Genomic DNA, 18,951 nt, shown 5'->3' on the forward strand with positions numbered 1-18,951 from the left:
GTCTCTCTCAAAAATAAATATTAAAAAAAAAAAAAGCTTGGCTGATACCTCTTTCCAAGGCCCTTGTTATCAGGATGGGTATTTGGTCTGAGGTTGCCTGTTCTGCAAGGTAAAGTGGAGGAGACGCAGAACAGCAGAAGATAGGACAGCATAGATGCCAATCGTCTTATTGAGGGAGCAGAGAGTGGGAAGATGGACCTCAACTGGAGCTAGGGGAGTGGGGTGTGGCCACAGATCTGACGGTCCTGGTCCCAGTCCACTGATGACCGTGCAGCCAGGCCCCGAGGGAGACACCACTACTTGCACTTTAGGAACTTGAAGAAACAGACTAGCTGGTTGCTCCTTCCCCTTAGGCCTGAGCTTGATGTTGAATCAGCCCAGGTAGGGGCTTAACCAGGAACCTCTGTGGAGTGGGGAAGAAGCTATGTGATGACCTAGTGAACATTGGGTAAGAACACAAATCTGATTAGATAAGCAAAAGACTGACAACGTGATGTCCTAGAGACAGGTCTGTGGCCTCCGTGCCAGCCTCCCCTTAAAGAGCATGATCTGCCAAATGGGATTTGGAAACTGCTAGTTCCAAACATGGTTTCTCCTCATCTTTCATTTCTGCCTTCCTCTACTCCAAGCAAAATCAAACTAGCCAATTCCCCAGGCAAGGAAAAAGCCTGAGGGTCCATTGTGTACAGGGGGATAAAGTCTTATTTATCATAATGAGTGTGACAGCACTGCAGAAGCCTTTGGGATTCAAGCCTCAATCTTGTTTGCCACCTCCCCTCACAAGAGGAAAATCCCATCAGTTCACTGCCCATGGAAGGAACCCGGTTAGGAAAAGTATTCCAAAATATGCCTACATTACCTCTGTAGTTGTTTAAGTTAAACATGGAGCAAAAATCAAAGTTTGAAAAGGAAAGTGGCATCTGGACAGCATGAAGCTGAAGTGACAGCCATTGTCCACAACCATCCCATAGCCCTTGAATAGTTGTGAATGCCTATTCCTGAAATAAATAAAAATAATCAATGGGCTCTGTACAGTCAAGTATTCGCTGAATGAATAAGCATACAACTACATCTTCCTCCAGCAGAAAGGTCTAAGCAGGCTTTAACAATCTCAGCCATAAAGAGAAAACAATGCTTGGCTGGGAGGCAGGAGCCCAGGGTCTGGGTTAACTGACCAGTGGTCAGTCCTTTCCCTTTGAGCTTCAGTCTCTTGTTCTCTCAATGAGATGGGAGGAGATCTGAGACCTCTCAACCACTGACATTTGGGGGGAGGGGGAGGTTCAAATGATTAATTTACAAGAAGAAAATGAGAAGCATGTTGGATAGCTTATAGCTCGGTAACTCTGATTACAACTCCCAGGGATTTTCTGCTGCTGTAAGTGCCGAGGATGAAATGAGAGAAAGAGGGTGTAGCTACATGAGCAGTTTGAAACACATTCCAGATGGAGAGGAGACCATTAGGGCTTGGCCGTAACTGGAGACTTTTTTGCTGTCCCTGAGCAGGACAGGTCTAATAAAAAATGAAAGACTCTGAAATCGAAAAACTCTTCCAGGTAAAATTTCAACAAAGGGTCAAAGTATATTTGCTTTTTTGCTGGCTGGAACTGGCACAGACTTCTGGCCCTACACTAGGTAGGCCTGCATCTCGAGGACTTTGTTGGCAAAGCGGAGTTCACTTCGCTGCATTCTACAGCCCAGAGATAAGAGCCCTTGTGGGGGCGGGGCAGTGCTGAGGAAAAGAAGGGCTAGATGAGTTAAGTGGTTGTGCCCTGGAAGCAGAGGACTGAGCCACAGCCAGGGCTGGAGGCTCCAAGTGGGTGGGTTATAGGCATTAAGGCCCACAGCAGTGGTCCCCTTCTTCCTTAAGAGACTTTAAAAGTTCTTTTCTTTACAGATCTCTGCAGATAGAATGGTCTCCAAAATAATCCCAGGTCCCAGTACAGTAGCACTGAGCTATGATAATGCAACACATCCCCACACACACCCCCTTCACCCACCGTCCCCATCACCCTGCTACACAGGGTTCCGTGCCCCCCCAGCTTAGAGAAGGAAGAAGCCCTTTGGTGACAGACCGCCTTCTGGCAGCCTTTAATAATTTTATTCAAAGCAGAACTTCAATAAAAGAGATTGTAGCAGGGTCTTCTCAGAGCATTCCTGGGATAAAAAGGATTCAGACCCAGACTCAGGGCCTGGTCTGTGCTGAAAAAGGGTTAAGTTTACTTTTGAGCTGTTATCTTTAAAGGAGTCAAGGAACCAAGAAGAAATAACATCTTGGGGTAAAATGGAGCCAAAAAGATGGGAGAGGGTAGCCATCTCCCCAAGGAAGTTTGAGGCTAGTCAGAGGGAAGAGGACAGGTTACTGGCCCATCAAGGCAGTGGCCCTCTGCTGGTGCCTGAACCTGTTGAAACTAAATAAAGTGAAGGAGGGGTACATTTACACCTTCAGGTCCACAGCTGCATCAGATTGTCAATAGTCTAGGACCCAAATACACAGCAAGTCCCGGGAACAAATTTGGACAGAGCCCAGGAAAACTGGACGTTTGGTGAGGCAATTTTCATCACATAGCTGTCCTTTGTTAAGCCTGCCAGACGCCTACTTATCTCTCATCTAACCATTACAACCCTATGGCTTTATATTAACACATTATCTTACTGGCAAAAAGTTCAAAGCTCAGGGATGCAGATTTCTTGCTTGTATCATACAGTGAAGAAACACAGGTTAAAGGGTATGCGCCCCAGTTCACCAGACTCCGAGGTTCTTTATCCTGCCACACAATCCAATTTCTATTAGCGTTTTTTGTTTCTAAGTATTTTAATTCTGGTTCCTGAAAGGCAAGAAGAATTGTTAGAATAAAAGAGGGGCAACTGAGTGGCTCAGCTGGTTAAACATCTGACTTTAGCTCAGGTCATGATCTCGCAGTTTATGATTTCAAGCCCCGCACTGGGCTCTGTGCTGACAGCTCAGAGGCTGGAGCCTGCTTTGGATTCAGTGTCTCCCTCTCTCTCTCTCCCTACCCCCTCACACTCTGTCTCGCTCTAAAATAAACATTTTTAAAAAATAATAAAAAGAAAAGGAGAAAAAATACAGCCTGGGCCAGAAGCTGAACTACACTGGGAAAGTTGCTGCTCTGGACCAGCAGGAAGTGTCCTAAGAAGTGAGAAAGTTTCTAGAAATGGAGCAGGGAACGAGAAGCATGTAAACTACCCATACCTACCTCTACCATCTCCTGGTGAAGGGAAAAGGGCCTTTTTACTAAAAAGAGAATTCAAAGGCTCTAGAACAAGAGTAAACTTTTCAATAAAAGGCCAGAGAGTATTTTAAGCTTTCTGGGCCATATGTGATTAAAACCATTAGCAGCCTGGTACAAGAACAGGCAATTTGCTGACACCAGCTCTAGGGGCCAGGTGGTGATCTCACCCCTGCTTTTATAGCTGACTTCCCCTCTGGCTAAGGAAGGCCTGTCTTAGGAGGAAAGGCAGTCTAGCATGGCTTTAGAAGCATCAGTGTCAGACTCTACCATCATTGGTTGTGTCATTTAGTCAAATTACTTACTCTCATTGTGCATGTGTCCTCATCTGCAAAATGTGTGCAATAATGATAATTAAAAAAAAAAAGGCAGGTGTGAGGTTTAAAGGCACGTGAAGGGCTGAGTATGTGACACACCGTAATTACAGTAGTGACCAGATCTTACTGTTATTACGGGAACAGACCCCTGGCAACCCGCGGTTCACAAATGATCTGCAGGAACAGCTGCAGCTACTTTCTTGTAGATTATAGAACAAGCACTGAGCTCAGATCCTTCACCAAACTCACTAGAGAAACTGTTTAGGACTCATGCCAGGAAGGGGAGTTCACAAACTTGAATATTAGCAGTCACATCCAAGACTTGCTCACAGAAATGGAAAATGACAACGGTGCAGTCCATAAGAAGTTTATTATGTCTTCAAGACAGTACAGTGTCGACTCCTCTCCCAGAGAAGGGCTTTCAGATGAAGGGAACCATTATCCAGATGAGTGGCTCATTTGTCATTTTCATAAGCAGCGGGATTCTTCCTCTTGGATTTTTCAAACTCCTGGGTCCCCCAGGTATAGACAAGATAAAACCCTACAAACGCTTTAAAAATCAAAAGCAAGAGTAAGCAGTGGGGTCCCAGTCTTCCTTTCTGACTCACTGCAGGTTCTGCCCTCCTGTCTCTAGTTTCCAAGAAGCAACTTTTAAACCAGATGATGAAGGAAGGTTATATCACACACTCATTTTACAGGCGACCAAAATAAAGGGCCAGCCCAGGAAAATTTGTCACCAGACCTCCCCTATCTCTTTCCTGTTGCACATTTTAAATATTTTAATGAGATAATGAAGATAATTCACAGAAACTATGCACATAACGATGCACGTAACACAAACACGTAAGTGAACACTTCTGTGGTTTTTAGCAAATTCACAACGTTGGGCTAATTTTCATCACTACCTGATGTGGATGTAACACAAACAGTTCCTCGCTACTTAGTGGGTAAAGACCTCAGAGGGAGGCGCTGGAATCACACAGGTGACCTTGCACGGGTCGTTTAAGTCGTCTGTGACTCAGTTTACTCATCGGTTAAGATAAGCAGGATGATATACTAGCACGAGGGCTTTCAGGAACACTCAGTGAGAAACCGGGCGTATCCCAAGTTGCGGAGTGCCTGCCCTACCGACAGTGCTCACGGAAGGGACCCGCTGTTGGGGTGTGATGGAAGTCCAGCCCCCCTACCCGGCCAAGGCACTCACGCGGCAGGACGCGAAGAATGCACGCCCGCGTGCGGCGCAGCACGTTGGGGATGCCCTTGCTGAAGTAGTGGGGGAAGGCGCGCTGCTCGAAGGGTGACAAGCTGTAGGTGATCACATGCCGCATCCGTGTCAGATGCCCAAACTCGCGGCCCATGGTCGTGACGGCGCCTGCAACACCGAGGGTCGACAGGCGCTTGCCTCAGTCTCCGGACGCGCCGCTTCCACCCAAGAGGTCCTCCCCGGCGCTCCCCATCCTTCCCGGCCCAGGCGCCGCCTCCACCCTCCCAGGGGCCACAACGACCGCACGACCGGACCTCACTCCCGCGCGGGGGTCACCTCGCCCTCCACAGCCTCGGGAACCACCGACCTCCTTCCGTCACTTCCGCTAACTGGAAGCCGCTCCGGGAGGCCGTGAAGTCACTTCCGGGGAATACCATTTTCCTGCCGTCTCCAGGGGGAGGCACCGTTGCTCCCCCTTCTGGAGAAGAGTGCCCGGGTCGGGTGGCCCCGTGGGTTGGCGGGGCCAAGCGCCGGCTGCGGACTCCGCGGCGGCCTTTGGGGTCCGTGGACTATCCGGCCGACTATCTCAGCCCCTTGCCTCTCCGTGCGACGGCCGGGGCCAAGGGGAACTGAGGTGGAGAGAAAGGGGCCAGCCGGCGTCAAAGGCGCTCCCGCCGAGGACCTATGGGTCCTGCGCCTGTGGAGGGCGCCCTGACGCCCGCGGTGGGGCCTCCCTACGTGACTTTGTGCGCTCTGGTCCGGCCGCTAAAGGGGTTCGGTTCTTTTCAGACCATCGGTGACGAGAATCAGTATCAGAATCAGTACCAGGGGCTTGCATCCGGGGCTTTTCTCGGCTGCCGCGGTCATAGAATGTACTGGCGGGGTGTAGACTTTCCCTGGGTAGAATAAACACGTTTCCTCAGGTAGCGCCCCAGGAGTCTTCAAGAAGTGGGCAAGCCGTTGATAACCGGCTGTTGGTGGCGGTAGGAGGACAGAGGCCACCCCCGCAGCCGCCAGCTTCCCTCCGGAAGCGCTTTCTAAGGCGGGATGCAGGGCGTCTTGTACATGTTTAGTTCATGGAATTGCCAGCCGTGTGTGTAGTAGAAGTAAGCTGTCATTCAACAGTTTAGGTGTGTTTTATGTGACCCTGCTTACCAGTCATGGGCCGGGAAGGCTTGGCATAGGCAATGAACTTAAAATTTGGAGACATAAAATTTGGAACAGTTTCATCAACCTAGGTGCTGCACAGACTGGTTCTCTATCTTATACCAGGAGTGTGGGTTGATTTCCTTCCAGTGTGATCTCATGGGTGGCGCTGGATATGCATTCGTTTCAGCCTCTTTTGGTGCACCTTCGTCCCATTTCTCTAAAACATCATCTCTCACCTAGTCTCAGCTCCAAGGCAAGAACCTAAGTACTTACATAACAAGAACAAAAACACCTCGCAAATTCTACCAGCATTTCAGTAACAAAAAACAATCTGCAAACATCTCTAAACCTTTCAATCTACATAGGTACAGATGAATATGTAGATGAAAGTAAAGAATCAAGGTATTATATTCTAAAATTAGTCAAGGTCTGGGGCGCCTGGGTGGCGCAGTCGGTTAAGCGTCCGACTTCAGCCAGGTCACGATCTCGCGGTCCGTGAGTTCGAGCCCCGCGTCAGGCTCTGGGCTGATGGCTCGGAGCCCGGAGCCTGTTTCCGATTCTGTGTCTCCCTCTCTCTCTGCCCCTCCCCCGTTCATGCTCTGTCTCTCTCTGTCCCAAAAATAAATAAAAAACGTTGAAAAAAAATTAAAAAATAAAAATTAAAAAATAAATAAAATTAGTCAAGGTCTGGGGCGCCTGGGTGGCTCAGTCCGTTAAGTGGCTGACTTCAGCTCAGGTCATGATCTCACGATTGTTCTTCGTGAGTTGGAGCCCCACAATGGGCTCTGTGCTGATAGCTCAGAGCCTGGAGCCTGCTTTGGATTCTGTGTCTCCGTCTCTCTCTGCCCCTCCCCTGCTCATGCTCTGTCTCAAAAATAAGCATTAAAAAAAATTTTTTTAATGAGTCAAGGTTAAAGGTGATGTCCATTTTAAAGCATATTGCAGCATTCCAAGTACATATTCTATACGAAGTTCCCTAAGAGAATTGGGCCATCCAATAGTTCTCTGTTCTCTGGGATTTCCATGCCAATTGTGATTTTTTTCTCTCCAAATCCACATGCAGTAAGTAATTATTCTAAGCACCTGGGAGCCAGAGAGGTGATGAGAGTGAAGGAAGAGCAAGAGTGAACCCAATACCATAAATTGAATACCAACAGGTTTTCGTATCATCATGAGTAATTTGCTTTTTTCCGTGCTTTGGAAGTTTCAGCAATACCTAGGGAACATTTTAAGAATCGTAATCTCAAAAAAGGGATGGTTTGGGGGTGCCTGTGTGGTTCAGCCGGTTAAGCGTGGGATTTCCACTCAGTTCACAATCTCGTGGTTCATGGGTTTAGGCCCTGCTGCTCCACGCTCTCAATGCAGAGCCTGCTCTGGATCTTCTGTCTCCGTCGCTCTCTGCCCCTCCCCCACTCCCTCTCTTTCTCTTTCTCTCTCTCTCTCTCCCTCAAAAATAAACATTAAAAAAAAGTTAAAAATTGTTAAGGGGGGGTTTTAAGGTCATTTCTCAATTTCTGTTGGCCTTTCAGCTTGCATAGGTAATCTACCTACGCAATGCTAACTTAAGAGGTTTTAAATGAATGCCAGAACAAAAGAGAGAGGAAAGCTAAATCACCAGATACATCAGTATCTAATGAGCACAAATTGGATAGATAGGATGTTATCAGATGTTTGATTCACAGCTGATAAGAATTATCTTCAGGTACCCATCCTTGAGGTCTGATTACAGAATTGACCCTGGCCCACCCACACACCTAAAATTTATTTAAGAGACCAACCTAAGCTCTTCTTGGCTTTTAGGAAGAAGACTGGTATGGGGAAGTGTATTCCTTGCTAGTTCTTCCAGGCCATGGCGCTTCTCAGCAACTTTTTCCTTTGGTTTTTCTGCTTTTCCTGGCTGTGTTTTCCTATTAGCCTTTGTTCTCAGGCTTCTACAGGAGAAGTTCAGATTGCAGCGGGTGCTGAATGGGAATCTAAGGCTGAACCTTGGTCTTTGGTGCAGCCTCTAGATGAAAAAGACAGATTGGGCTTTCTTCCTCCTCTCTTCAAGGTTCTGTATAATGGGCAAGGTGACGCCCCTAGGCTGCAGCCAGACTCCAGAGCTTTGCGTTACATGAAGAGACTCTATAAGTCCTTTGCTACCAAGGAGGGGATCCCTAAATCCAACAGAAGTTCTCTCTACAACACTGTTCGGCTCTTCACATCCTATGCCCAGCACAAGCAGGCTCCTGGGGACCAGGTGACAGGTGTGTAGGAGTGGAGTGGTGAATGGGTGGTGGAAAGATGATAAATTAGTTTGTGTTTCGGTTAAAGAAACAGATGGGGTTTGTTCCTTGAATTGCAGTTTACTTTGTGTAATATTTGATAACCGAAATCAAGGAAATGTGGTACTTGATCTTATGGTTTTAATATCTTCATGGATTAAGGGGTGGCGAGTCTCCTAGGATAGATGGGGTAGAGTTAGAGGGGACTTAATAGCTCTAAAGACTGAGGAGTGTTTGGTTGGAACTCAGCATCTTGTCCAAGGTCACAAAGTCAAGACTGGAAACCCGGTGTCTTGACCTCTCTTTGTTCTTCCCCTTTTACCACTGCTAACCTGGAAATGTGTCTAAAATATCCCCTAGCTATTTATTGCATTGACTGGGATGTTTTCCCCTTGTTTGTTGCTGTGAGAGGAAAGCTGGAGTCCCCATTTGGAACAGTAGGTCCTCACAACAAAGTGTTAGTCAACAGTCTGACTCAGCACCTTGGTATTGTGTGTGAAAAAGAAGTGCTTTAAAAAAAAAAATCAAAAAACAAAAACCTAAATTCATTAACTCATGACCAAAACTGTGCTGACCCAACAAGTCAGGTGGGGCTGTTTAAAATCTTTTCTTCTTCCTTGATGTCTTATTATAGTGCTTTTAGAGCCTCGATTATCAATCTCAAGTGTTCGAATTACATGATTAAATTTTCTTCATTGACCCTGTTCATTGGGCTTAGAAAGTCTTCTTAGCAAGGTTGGGGTTTTGTTTTTTGTTTTTTGGTTTTTTTTCAATATATGAAGTTTATTGTCAAATTGGTTTCCATACAACACCCAGTGCTCATCCCAAAAGGTGCCCTCCTCAATACCCATCACCCACCCTCCCCTCCCTCCCACCCCCCATCAACCCTCAGTTTGTTCTCAGCATTTAAGAGTCTCTTATGGTTTGCCTCCTTCCCTCTCTGTAACTTTTTTTCCCCTTCCCCTCCCCCATGGTCTTCTGTTAAGTTTCTCAGGATCCACATAAGAGTGAAAACATATGGTATCTGTCTTTATCTGTATGGCTTATTTCACTTAGCATCACACTCTCCAGTTCCATCCACGTTGCTACAAAGGGCCATATTTCATTCTTTCTCATAGCCACGTAGTACTCCATTGTGTATATAAGCCACAATTTTTTTATCTATTCATCATTTGATGGACATTTAGGCTCTTTCCATAATTTGGCTATTGTTGAGAGTGCTGCTATAAACATTGGGGTACAAGTGCCCCTATGCATCAGTACTCCTGTATCCCTTAGGAAGCTTGGTGTTTTTATGACCGCTTTCTCTCCAGGCACTTGCCAAGAGAAAAATATTTATTAGCTTCTGTATGTTTGGAGCAAATGATTGAGGTTGTGAAACGGAGCAATAGTTGTTTTTATTCACCACCAAAGCTGTTCTGATTTTGTGATGATAAAATATTTGCCTGTAGTTGCTGGCAGTTAGTTATGGAAGAAAGCTCTCACCCGCATTTTCTATGTAACCCCCCCTCCCTCACTTGTTGAGGCTGGATGAAGAGAGGAAGAGAAGGGAGAAAGCACTATGATCAAGTATTAATGCTGTGATTTGACTTGCTATTTCGTTTTTGTATTCAAGCACAATTCGTGGGTTGTTTTTCTTCTCAGGAGCCGTACCATCCGTGGACCTGCTATTTCACCTGGATCGTGTTACTGCCGTTGAACACTTCATCAAGTCAGTCTTGCTATTTACTTTCAGCAACTCCATTTCTTTTTCTTCTGCTGTGAAATGTGTGTGCAACCTGGTGATGAAGGAGCCCGAGTCTTCTAGCGGGAACCCCCATAGAACTCCGTCCTCATTTACCTTTGACTCCCAGTTTGAATTTAGAAAGAAATACAGATGGATTGAGGTGGATGTGACTGCTCCTCTTCAGCCTCTAGTGGCCTCCAACCAAAGAAACATTCACATGTCTGTAAATTTGACCTGTGTGAAAGCCCAGCTGCACCGCCCTTCAGCACATGACAGTCCCTTTAATGTGACTCTTCTGGTGCCCCCCTCACTGCTTTTATATCTGAACGACACGAGTGCCCAGGCTCATCACAGGTGGTATTCCCTTCACTATAAAAGGAGGCCTTCCCAAGGTGCTGGCCAGAAGAGAGGGCTGTCTGCCTGTCCCCAGGGAGAAGAGTCAGCTGAGGCTGTACGACCTTCCCGTCATCGGAGAGGTCAGGAGACTACCGGCTTGGAACCTCAGAAGCCTCTGGTTCCAGCTTCTTTCAATCTGAGCGAATACTTCAAACAGTTTCTTTTTCCCCAAAACGAGTGTGAGCTCCATGACTTTAGACTTAGTTTTAGTCAGCTGAAGTGGGACAGCTGGATCGTGGCCCCGCACAGATACAACCCTCGATACTGTAAAGGGGACTGTCCAAGGGCACTTGGACATCGGTATGGCTCGCCAGTTCACACCATGGTGCAGAATATCATCCATGAGAAGCTCGACTCCTCAGTGCCAAGACCCTCCTGTGTGCCTGCCAAATACAGTCCTCTCAGTGTTCTGACCATTGAGCCAGATGGCTCAATTGCTTACAAAGAATATGAAGATATGATAGCCACTAAGTGCACCTGTCGTTGATACTGGTTCTCTAAACTAAAACATGGAGCCTCTTCGGCAAAGAAATGCCGTGTACCTCTCTGTGCCTTCAGGAGAAAGTTCCATGTGTCAAATCTCAATGTAGTATGTCTTGTATAAGGGGGAGCCTGTGTAGATGAGCACATTGTGTGACATCGATCCATGGAAAGTGGTAACATCTTCCTGTTTAATTTCCGGGTGTAAATGAACTGTAATTATTTTGGAGGGCCCTAAATTTCTGTCCCGTGAATGATTTTTTTTTTCTTGACATTGGTATCAGAGTGCAGTAGTTGTAGTTAATGGAAGAATAAATCCCTCTCAGTGGCATAATTTTCTGTGTTTGCTTTTTTCTTTTTTTTCTTTTTCTTTTTTTTTTTTTTTAAGGATTGATTTTAAATGGCTCTTGGGGAGAGAGAAGTGTATCTACAAGCTAATCTTAACTTTTTATCTTTTTCAGAGTAAGAGGCTAGCTTACCTTACTGGGACTAGAGAGTAAGCATGTAACCCATGACTGTTGGATCAGTGTGATGGATGTGCAATATGTAATTCAGCTCATTAGCAGGCATATAAATGGGGTGGTTCACCTCAAGATAAGATTTGTCCAATTGGTTGAAAGGAAATTGCCTTGCAGATTTTTATGAGAAAATGTAAAGATTTTTAACTATTTCTTTCCTTACATATTTAAAATCTCTGACCTTATGGAATGAAGTCAAGGAGTGTTTTTTTCCTTTTTGCTCTGAGCTTGGTTTTGCAGATTTCCCTCAGCTCTCATCACTCCACCCCCACAAATTTTTTCCAGGTGGATTTGGGACCTTTGCCACTAAACTCACCTGGCAATGATTAGGTTACATTACAGAGCAAGCCTTGTTTGGATATGATGGCTTACATGTGGGTTTTCAATAAATCTACCTTGAGGGAACCCTGGAGATCCATAGTTAGGGCTGCTGGAGTGATTTCTGTTGCAGCATTTCTAACCCCCCTAGTCTACCAACCAAAGTAAATCCTAAATGCAGGATGTATTCTCATTCGTAGAGATGATCTTTTCTTAGTGATTAGTGCTTAGCCTCTAAGGAAGCCAGCTGAGATTTTGATGGGGATTGTATTGAATCTGTAGATCAGTTTGAGGAGTATTGACCTCTTAGTAATGTTAAGTCTTGTAATCCATGAGCAATGGGGGCGTTTGCTTTGATTTAGGTCTTTCTGTACTTGGGAGAGTGTAAGTTTTGAACTTGTTACGTTTAAATTCTTTTCTGTTTTACTTATTTACATATTGAGAGAGCAAGTGAGAGTGGGAGGGGGACAGAGGATCTGAAACAGGCTTTGCAGTGACAGCAGAGAGCCCGATGTATGGCTTGAACTCATGAACTGTGAGATCATGATCTGAGCTGAAGTCAGTCCCGTAACCGATTCAGCCACTCGGGCACCCCTAAGGTTAGACTGTAGGTATTCTTGATGTGATTGGGAATGGAACGGTTACATTTATTTTCCTGGTGTGCTATTGCATTCATCTCGCAAGCCTGCACATACATAAATGCTCTTACTTGCTCAAGATTTCTTCATCTGAATAATATTTTTTTTTAAATTTTTTTTTTCAACGTTTTTTATTTATTTTTGGGACAGAGAGAGACAGAGCATGAACAGGGGAGGGGCAGAGAGAGAGAGGGAGACACAGAATCGGAAACAGGCTCCAGGCTCCGAGCCATCAGCCCAGAGCCTGACGCGGGGCTCGAACTCACGGACCGCGAGATCGTGACCTGGCTGAAGTCGGACGCTTAACCGACTGCGCCACCCAGGCGCCCCTGAATAATATTTTTTAAAAATGTTTAACGAAAACTTTTTTTAAGAAGCAGACTGGGAGCATCTGGGTAGCTCCATTGGTTGGGTGTCGGACTTCACCTCAGGTCATGATCTCCAGTTGGGTGGGTTCCAGCCCTGCATGGGGCTCTGTGCTGACAGCTCAGAGCCTGGAGTCTGCATCAGATTCTGTGTCTCCCCCTCCCTTAGCCCCTCCCCCACTCCTTCTCTGTCTCTCTCTCAAAAATACTTAAAAAAAAAAAAAAAAAAAAAAAAAAAAAACTGAAAAGGGAGTTTAAATTGCCAAGTTTCCAAATAACTTTGCCATCTTGTCTAACTTGAAGTCATTATTCTTTTGTAAATGAGGCTGCCAGCCTAAGAGATACATGGTGTTTCAAGGGTTTTGTATCATCTTCTGTCGTTGGCAGTAAAAAAATAACTGGCCCAGAAAGGGCCCGAGTAATGCGGGGAATGTGCAACTGCACTTACTGGAAGGTAAGTCTCCCTAAAAGACAACTGTTTTCAAATGAACCATATGAAATTTGTATCAAAGTGTTCGTATAAACTGAGTTATTTTTCCTAGTTCTGTGATTGAGTATGGGTGTGGTCTGCATTCTGAAGGTTTAGAAAAGAGGTTATTCTGATAGAAGTTAAGTATAAGACTCAGTGCCAAAATTAGGAGCAGAGAAAAGTTGGTCATGGTAGGTGAGTTCTAAAGTTGGCTTTACTGGGGCACTTGGCTGGCTCACTGGGGGGAGCTGCCCACACTGAGCATAGAGCTTACTTTAAAGTAAAATGACGGGCGTCTGGGGGGCTCAGACGGTTAAGCGTCCGACTTCGGCTCAGGTCATGATCTCGCGGTCCACGAGTTTAAGCCCTGCGTCAGGCTCTGTGCTGACAGCTTGGAGCCTGGAGCCTGTTTCAGATTCTGTGTCTCCCTCTCTCTGACCCTCCCCTGTTCATGCTCTGTCTCTCCCTATCTCAAAAACAAACGCTAAAAAAAAAATAAAATAAATGAATTTAAAAAAATAAAGTAAAATGACAATTGACTTGGAGACTGTACTTTGATGGTACAGTTGAGTAAGGATAGCTTGAACTGCAAGTTTGATTTTTTTTTTTTCTTTCAGGCTTTATTTGTAAGTCTAGTTTCTTCATAGGACAGTGTCAATATTAAGGGAAGATCTATCTGCTAAACTTAAACTTCACAGATTGTCTTCTGCACAGTGGAGGAGGATATACTGGTCTCCCAACTGCCTCCTCCATTTGAAACCTGTTTTTCTTTCATTACTCTTAACAAAAGCTGCTACTTGAGAAAATAAATGAGGAAGGACAACGGTGATTGCAATCTGGAAATTGAAGGATGGGGCTACATCTACCTTAAATGGATGCATTGAGCTTTGGTATTTAGTCCAGATGAGATACGAGGTCACCTAATGTGATGGGTGCTCCAGTATGCCCAGGAACAATGGGGCCGGTTTTCCCTTCAGCTCTGAGTTTCCTGCTCTTTATCGGTTTAAATCAACGCCTGTGTTAAATTGAATACTTGGTCTTTTACTAACCAGTTTCAAGGGCAGCAGCCGCTGGACTTGGTTTAGAGCTCAGCTGGGACAGTGTGTGCAAAAATAAAGCTGCTCTGTCATGGGATGAAGGAGAAAGTGGGCATGGTTACATAAATGATGAAAGAAAAATGCTCAGAACTTGATTAATATCAAAATTTGAAGTAACCAAGTTTAATTTATTTGGGAGTTGTAAGTTAAAATATAAGTGAAGTGAAATTAAAACCCTTAAAATATTCTTAAAATATTTTTTTAATGTTGATTTGTTTTTGAGAGCAAGAGAGAGTGCTAGTGGGGGAGGGCAGAGAGAGAGAGAGAGAGAGAGAGAGAGACAGAATTTGAAGCAGACTCCAAGCTCTGAGCTGTTGGCCCAGAGCCTGATGTAGGGCTTGAACTCAAAAACCGTGAGATCATGACCTGAGCTGAAGTTGGACGCTTAAATGACTGAGCCACCATCGCTTCTCGGCCTTTTGGCTAAGATCAAGTGAAATGACTGAGCCACCCAGGTGCCCCAAAACCCTTAAAATATTCTTTTAAAGGATGTTAGTCCCCCAAACATCTAAGTATATAGACTGGCTGAATGGATTGATAGAAAAGTAGGCTGTTTGGTCCATTAACTGTTGTCTGAATAGAAGGCAAGAATCAACACAACCAGGAGGTATAGACAGTTGATCCTTGACCAGAACTGACAAGTAAAGCAGGTCCTCTGTGTGTTTAATGACTTTGTGATGTTGTTGTCCTTCTCAACTGGACAGGGCCTTAACTGGTTAGACTGGGGCTATTTCAGTAATCACTTAAAGAATAGGATTTTTTAGATGCCTTGACGGTATTTCTTTGTCTTACTTCAGTGTGTGATGCAATTTGTAGGGAAGAATTGAGTAAATATATGTGGATAAGGGTCAGCTGCATTTTGGGCATTTTATTGCTTCAGTGCTGTGTGTACAATTGAGCGTCCTTTATAGATCTGTCTTTGGTGCTGGTGTCTTTCCATGTTGGAATGCTATGACGGACAGTGTTAGGAGTTCACGGCCTGTGCTGGGTTCATTTTGGCTTTCTCCGAAATAATTAGCTCACTGAATAAATATTTATTGAACACCAGCTATGGGCCAGGTGCGGTGTGTGGTTAAGAACAGAGGCTGATGTTCTCATCTGCAGGAAAAATGTATCATGTACCGGAAATGGAGACTTCCTTGATGACCCTAAATTACATCAGTGAGCATTTGTTGCCACAGAACATTCTTGGGAGAATGAATAATACATCTTTAGATTACAATTCTTTTCAATCATCTTTTTCATTTTAAGGTAATGGTAGATTAACAAGCAATTGTACAATACTAGAGACATCACACAAATCTTTTATCCAGTTTTTTCAATGATCTTATCTTAGAAAACTGTTGTGTATTATCACAACTAGGATATTTTCTTGGATGGAATACAGGAGTTTTTTTTACATTGAAATCTACTTGGTTAAGGGAAATGTTGATCCTAACATCAATGAAGTTTTAATAGACCCTGGTGTTTTGAGTTATTAATCTTTTTTTTTTTTCCACTTATTTTTGAGAGTGTGAGTGGGAGAGGGACCAAGAGAGGTACAGAATCAGAGGCAGGCTCCAGGCTCTGAGCTGTCAGCACAGAGCCCGACGTGGGGCTCAAACTCACAAAATGTGAGATCATGACCTGAGCTGAAGTTGGTTGCTTAACAGAATGAGCCACTCAGTTGTAATAGTATTAAATAAGACAAACACGGCACTTGTTCTCATGGAGCTTCTATTACAGCTGGGAAAAACAGACACTATACAAATGAAGTGAATAGCCATATTCCAGAGCCTCTGGGCAGGGCAAAATTGTGTTCTAAGAACAGAAAGAACTGGGTGTGACTGGCAAGTGGAAAAGTAAAAGGACCGGTGGAATACCAAAGTGGAGAGAGAGGAGATGGAAGGAGGGTTAAAGGCCCTACCGGCCAGTGCAAAGGGACTGCCTAGGAGGGCGCACAGTGGTCAGTCAGGGGCCAGAAATCGTTGGACTCAAATTTTTTTAAATAATGTCTTTTACAAAAGTTTTTACGTCTTTATTTTTGAGAGAGGGAGAGTGAGCGGGGGAGGGGTAGAGAGGAAGACTCGACTCTGCAGACTCCAGAGGAGAGTTGTCAGGTAGAAACTATTCTGAAGGAAGGAGGGCATTTGGGTTTTAGGGGGCTATTGTCACAGCCTAAGTGAGAGATGATGCTGACCTGGATTATGGCAGTGGAGATGGGGAGGCACAGAAGTGAAAAACTTAGCATATATGTATATTTTTTTTACAGTTTTCATTTATTTTGAGATTGAGCACAAGCGGTGGAGCGGCAGAGAGAGGGGGAGAGAGAGAATCCCAAACAGGCTCTGCATTGTCAGTGCAGAGCCCCACGTGGGACTCAAACTCAAGAACCATGACCTGAGCTGAAACCAAGAGTCTGATGCTTAATCAACCGAGCCCCCAGGCGCCCCAAATTTAAGCATATTTTTTCCATGGCTTCTTGATTTTGGCAAATAGCTCTGAGGTCGTAGGATGATAGCCTTCTAGAAGGAGAAGAAACTTAGGTCCCTGTGGTGAAATGAAATGATAAAATTTAACCCATTTCCTGGCTTCATATTCCCATCCACATGAGCTACATCTTAATTAAAATTTTTTTCTGTTTGTTTTCTTCATGTATTACTTAAGCGCTTGGTTGTGTTCTGTGCCTTTCATGTTAGAGGCTTTTCTCCAATACCTTGTGTTGTCAGTTTATAAGTAGATGGCCCTAGAAAGCTGTTGGAATGTCTGCATGGACGGGCCATATGTGTTAATTATCAGGCTCTTGGGTTTGAGGTTCCTAACAGTCTCTATAGGTTTCTGCACAGTACAATTACTGAATCTTCTGAGGGGAGGAGGTGGGACAAATGCAGACTCAGCTCCTGGTGGTTCTAGGCCTCAGAAATTCAAGGGTATATGAGCTTGTATATAATTTGATTTTATCCCGATATGGCACCTTTTCTCCCAGCCTCCGCCTTGCCTGGCTTTGACTTGTTTGGAGTCTCTTTGATTGCATTCTTACACAGAACCAACCCCATTCTTCTCCGTTGGGCAGGGGTGGTCACCTAGCTGCTTGGGATGGGGCAGCGTACATTGGGATCTAATGGTTGGGTCTACCGACTTCCTCAACACACACTTGACATCATAGCTGGTTCCACTGCCTTCCATGGTACATGGCACCTTTGTTTCCTGAGCTTTCCCAGGTTTCTGTGTATGCTAGCTTTTCCTTGATCTGTCCCCGCCCCTAGCAGGTTTAGGCTTCCTTTTTCATGACCTCTGCTCACTGTCTTATAGCCAGTTTCCACCTCCCAAAATTGTGTTCGCTCTCCTCACCTATTCTTTGCCCTTAGGGGTGTATTTGATAATGGTTTGTTCTAATGGCATCGTGAGGGAGTAGGCATAAAGGCATGAGTTCAGTGCCCCACATCAAGAAGAAGTACTTTAAGTCCCATGAAAAGTCCTTGTTAAAACCTCTGCTGAGAGAAAATGGAGTAGAAAAGTGTAGGTCAAATGGTTTCATTTTTAAATGTTTCTTTAAAAAATTTTTATTTTAGAGACCGAGTGTGAGCAGGGGAGGGGCAGAGAGAGAGGGAGACACAAAATCCGAAGCAGGCTCCAGGCTCTGAGCTGTCAGCACAGAGCCTGACACGGGGCTTGAAATCAAGAACTGCGAGATCATGGCCTGAGTCGAAGTCGGATGCTCAACCGACTGAGCCCCCTAGGTGTGCCCCAAAGTGTAGAGCAAATTGTAACTCTTTTGTAATCTGCTAAGAACTTTCTGCATGTTATCTACTTGATGGCTTCCTTAAACTTCTCCATCTCATCCTTGTCCAGTCAGTTTTGGGTGAGCAAAGTGGAAGTATTTCTTAAGGCAGGAGAACATCCAATATTTGGACTGCATACCATATTTAAGATGAAAAGTACCTCATGAGATAGTATTAACTGGTAGAATTAGTTGACTACTTGCCAATAAGTAATCTGATGTCTTGCCTCAATGTAGGAAAGCTGAGTTTGGCTGTACCGTTAAAAAGGGGAAAAAAGATTTAACAGTTAACGTCATAATAAAGGCTAGTGTGCCCAACTTCCGTTGCATCATTTGCCAGGAAAATCTGTGCTGTAAAGTTAGCAAATCATGACATGGTTGGAGAAGAAAGTGATTAGGATCACAAAGTTGTCAGTGTGTCCATGCCCTTGACCATTACCAGTTCATGAAATACAAAGTGCTAAAGCAGCGTTGTGGAGGGTAAGGAATCTTGGAGATGGACTAAATTGAGGGCACACAGAGGGCTTTTCCTAGAACAGAGGGGTTCACAGGTTCGTATTTTTCACCTCTTTCTCCAACAAAACTAGAGGCAAGTAGGGTAAAAATACCCCAACAGAGCAGCGCTTGGTTTATTACCACTTATCAGGATCCTGCTGGAGGGAGAAATGGTAGACCCAGGTAATAGACTCAAGAAAACCATGAGCCCTGGAACCTTCACCTGGCTATAACTTCAGGCAACTGAGTTACCCTCTCTGAACCCAGTTTCCCCACCCATGAAATGGAAATAACAATAGTGCCCATTTCATAGGGTTGTTGGGAGGGTTACATGAGTTGATACTTGGAAAAAGCTGAGAACAGTGTCAAACAAAGAGGTTCACAGGGACTCTGCAGTAACTAAGAGGCTCTGCAGCTGTACTGCCCAACGTGCTAGTCATTAGCTCCATGTGGCTATTGAGTAAGATCTGGCTAATCAAAATTGAAATGAGCTGTGAATGTAACACA

At 44.9% G+C, this 18,951-nt stretch overlaps 2 protein-coding genes and 1 pseudogene across 6 annotated transcripts; 2 read left to right on the top strand and 1 right to left on the bottom strand.

The window, feature by feature from the left end:
• Positions 1–3,916: 3,916 nt before the first annotated feature.
• Positions 3,917–5,210, bottom strand: LOC131516005 (cytochrome b-c1 complex subunit 8). Its single transcript, XM_058736537.1, has 3 exons — positions 5,084–5,210; positions 4,770–4,937; positions 3,917–4,115 (listed from the first exon to the last, which is right to left on the bottom strand). Exons 2-3 carry the CDS (start codon positions 4,921–4,923, stop codon positions 4,021–4,023), a joined length of 249 nt encoding a protein of 82 aa, XP_058592520.1. The 5' UTR covers positions 4,924–4,937; positions 5,084–5,210; the 3' UTR covers positions 3,917–4,020.
• Positions 5,211–5,236: 26 nt separating this feature from the next.
• GDF9 (growth differentiation factor 9) lies at positions 5,237–11,118 on the top strand. Of its 5 annotated transcripts, none has more exons than XM_058736525.1 (3): positions 5,237–5,329; positions 7,969–8,164; positions 9,827–11,118. In XM_058736525.1, exons 2-3 carry the CDS (start codon positions 8,032–8,034, stop codon positions 10,789–10,791), a joined length of 1,098 nt encoding a protein of 365 aa, XP_058592508.1. In that variant the 5' UTR covers positions 5,237–5,329; positions 7,969–8,031; the 3' UTR covers positions 10,792–11,118. The 5 variants fall into 5 exon arrangements, with proteins under 5 accessions (XP_058592508.1, XP_058592481.1, XP_058592488.1 ...); XM_058736498.1 differs by having other exon boundaries at positions 5,242–5,875; XM_058736505.1 differs by having other exon boundaries at positions 5,242–5,752.
• A 3,474-nt stretch (positions 11,119–14,592) lies between these two features.
• Positions 14,593–14,760, top strand: LOC131490151 (U2 spliceosomal RNA; annotated as a pseudogene).
• The last annotated feature ends 4,191 nt before the right edge of the window (positions 14,761–18,951 follow it).

The sequence above is a fragment of the Neofelis nebulosa genome, chromosome 1 (genome assembly GCF_028018385.1).
Source record: "Neofelis nebulosa isolate mNeoNeb1 chromosome 1, mNeoNeb1.pri, whole genome shotgun sequence".
Lineage (NCBI taxonomy): Eukaryota > Metazoa > Chordata > Mammalia > Carnivora > Felidae > Neofelis > Neofelis nebulosa.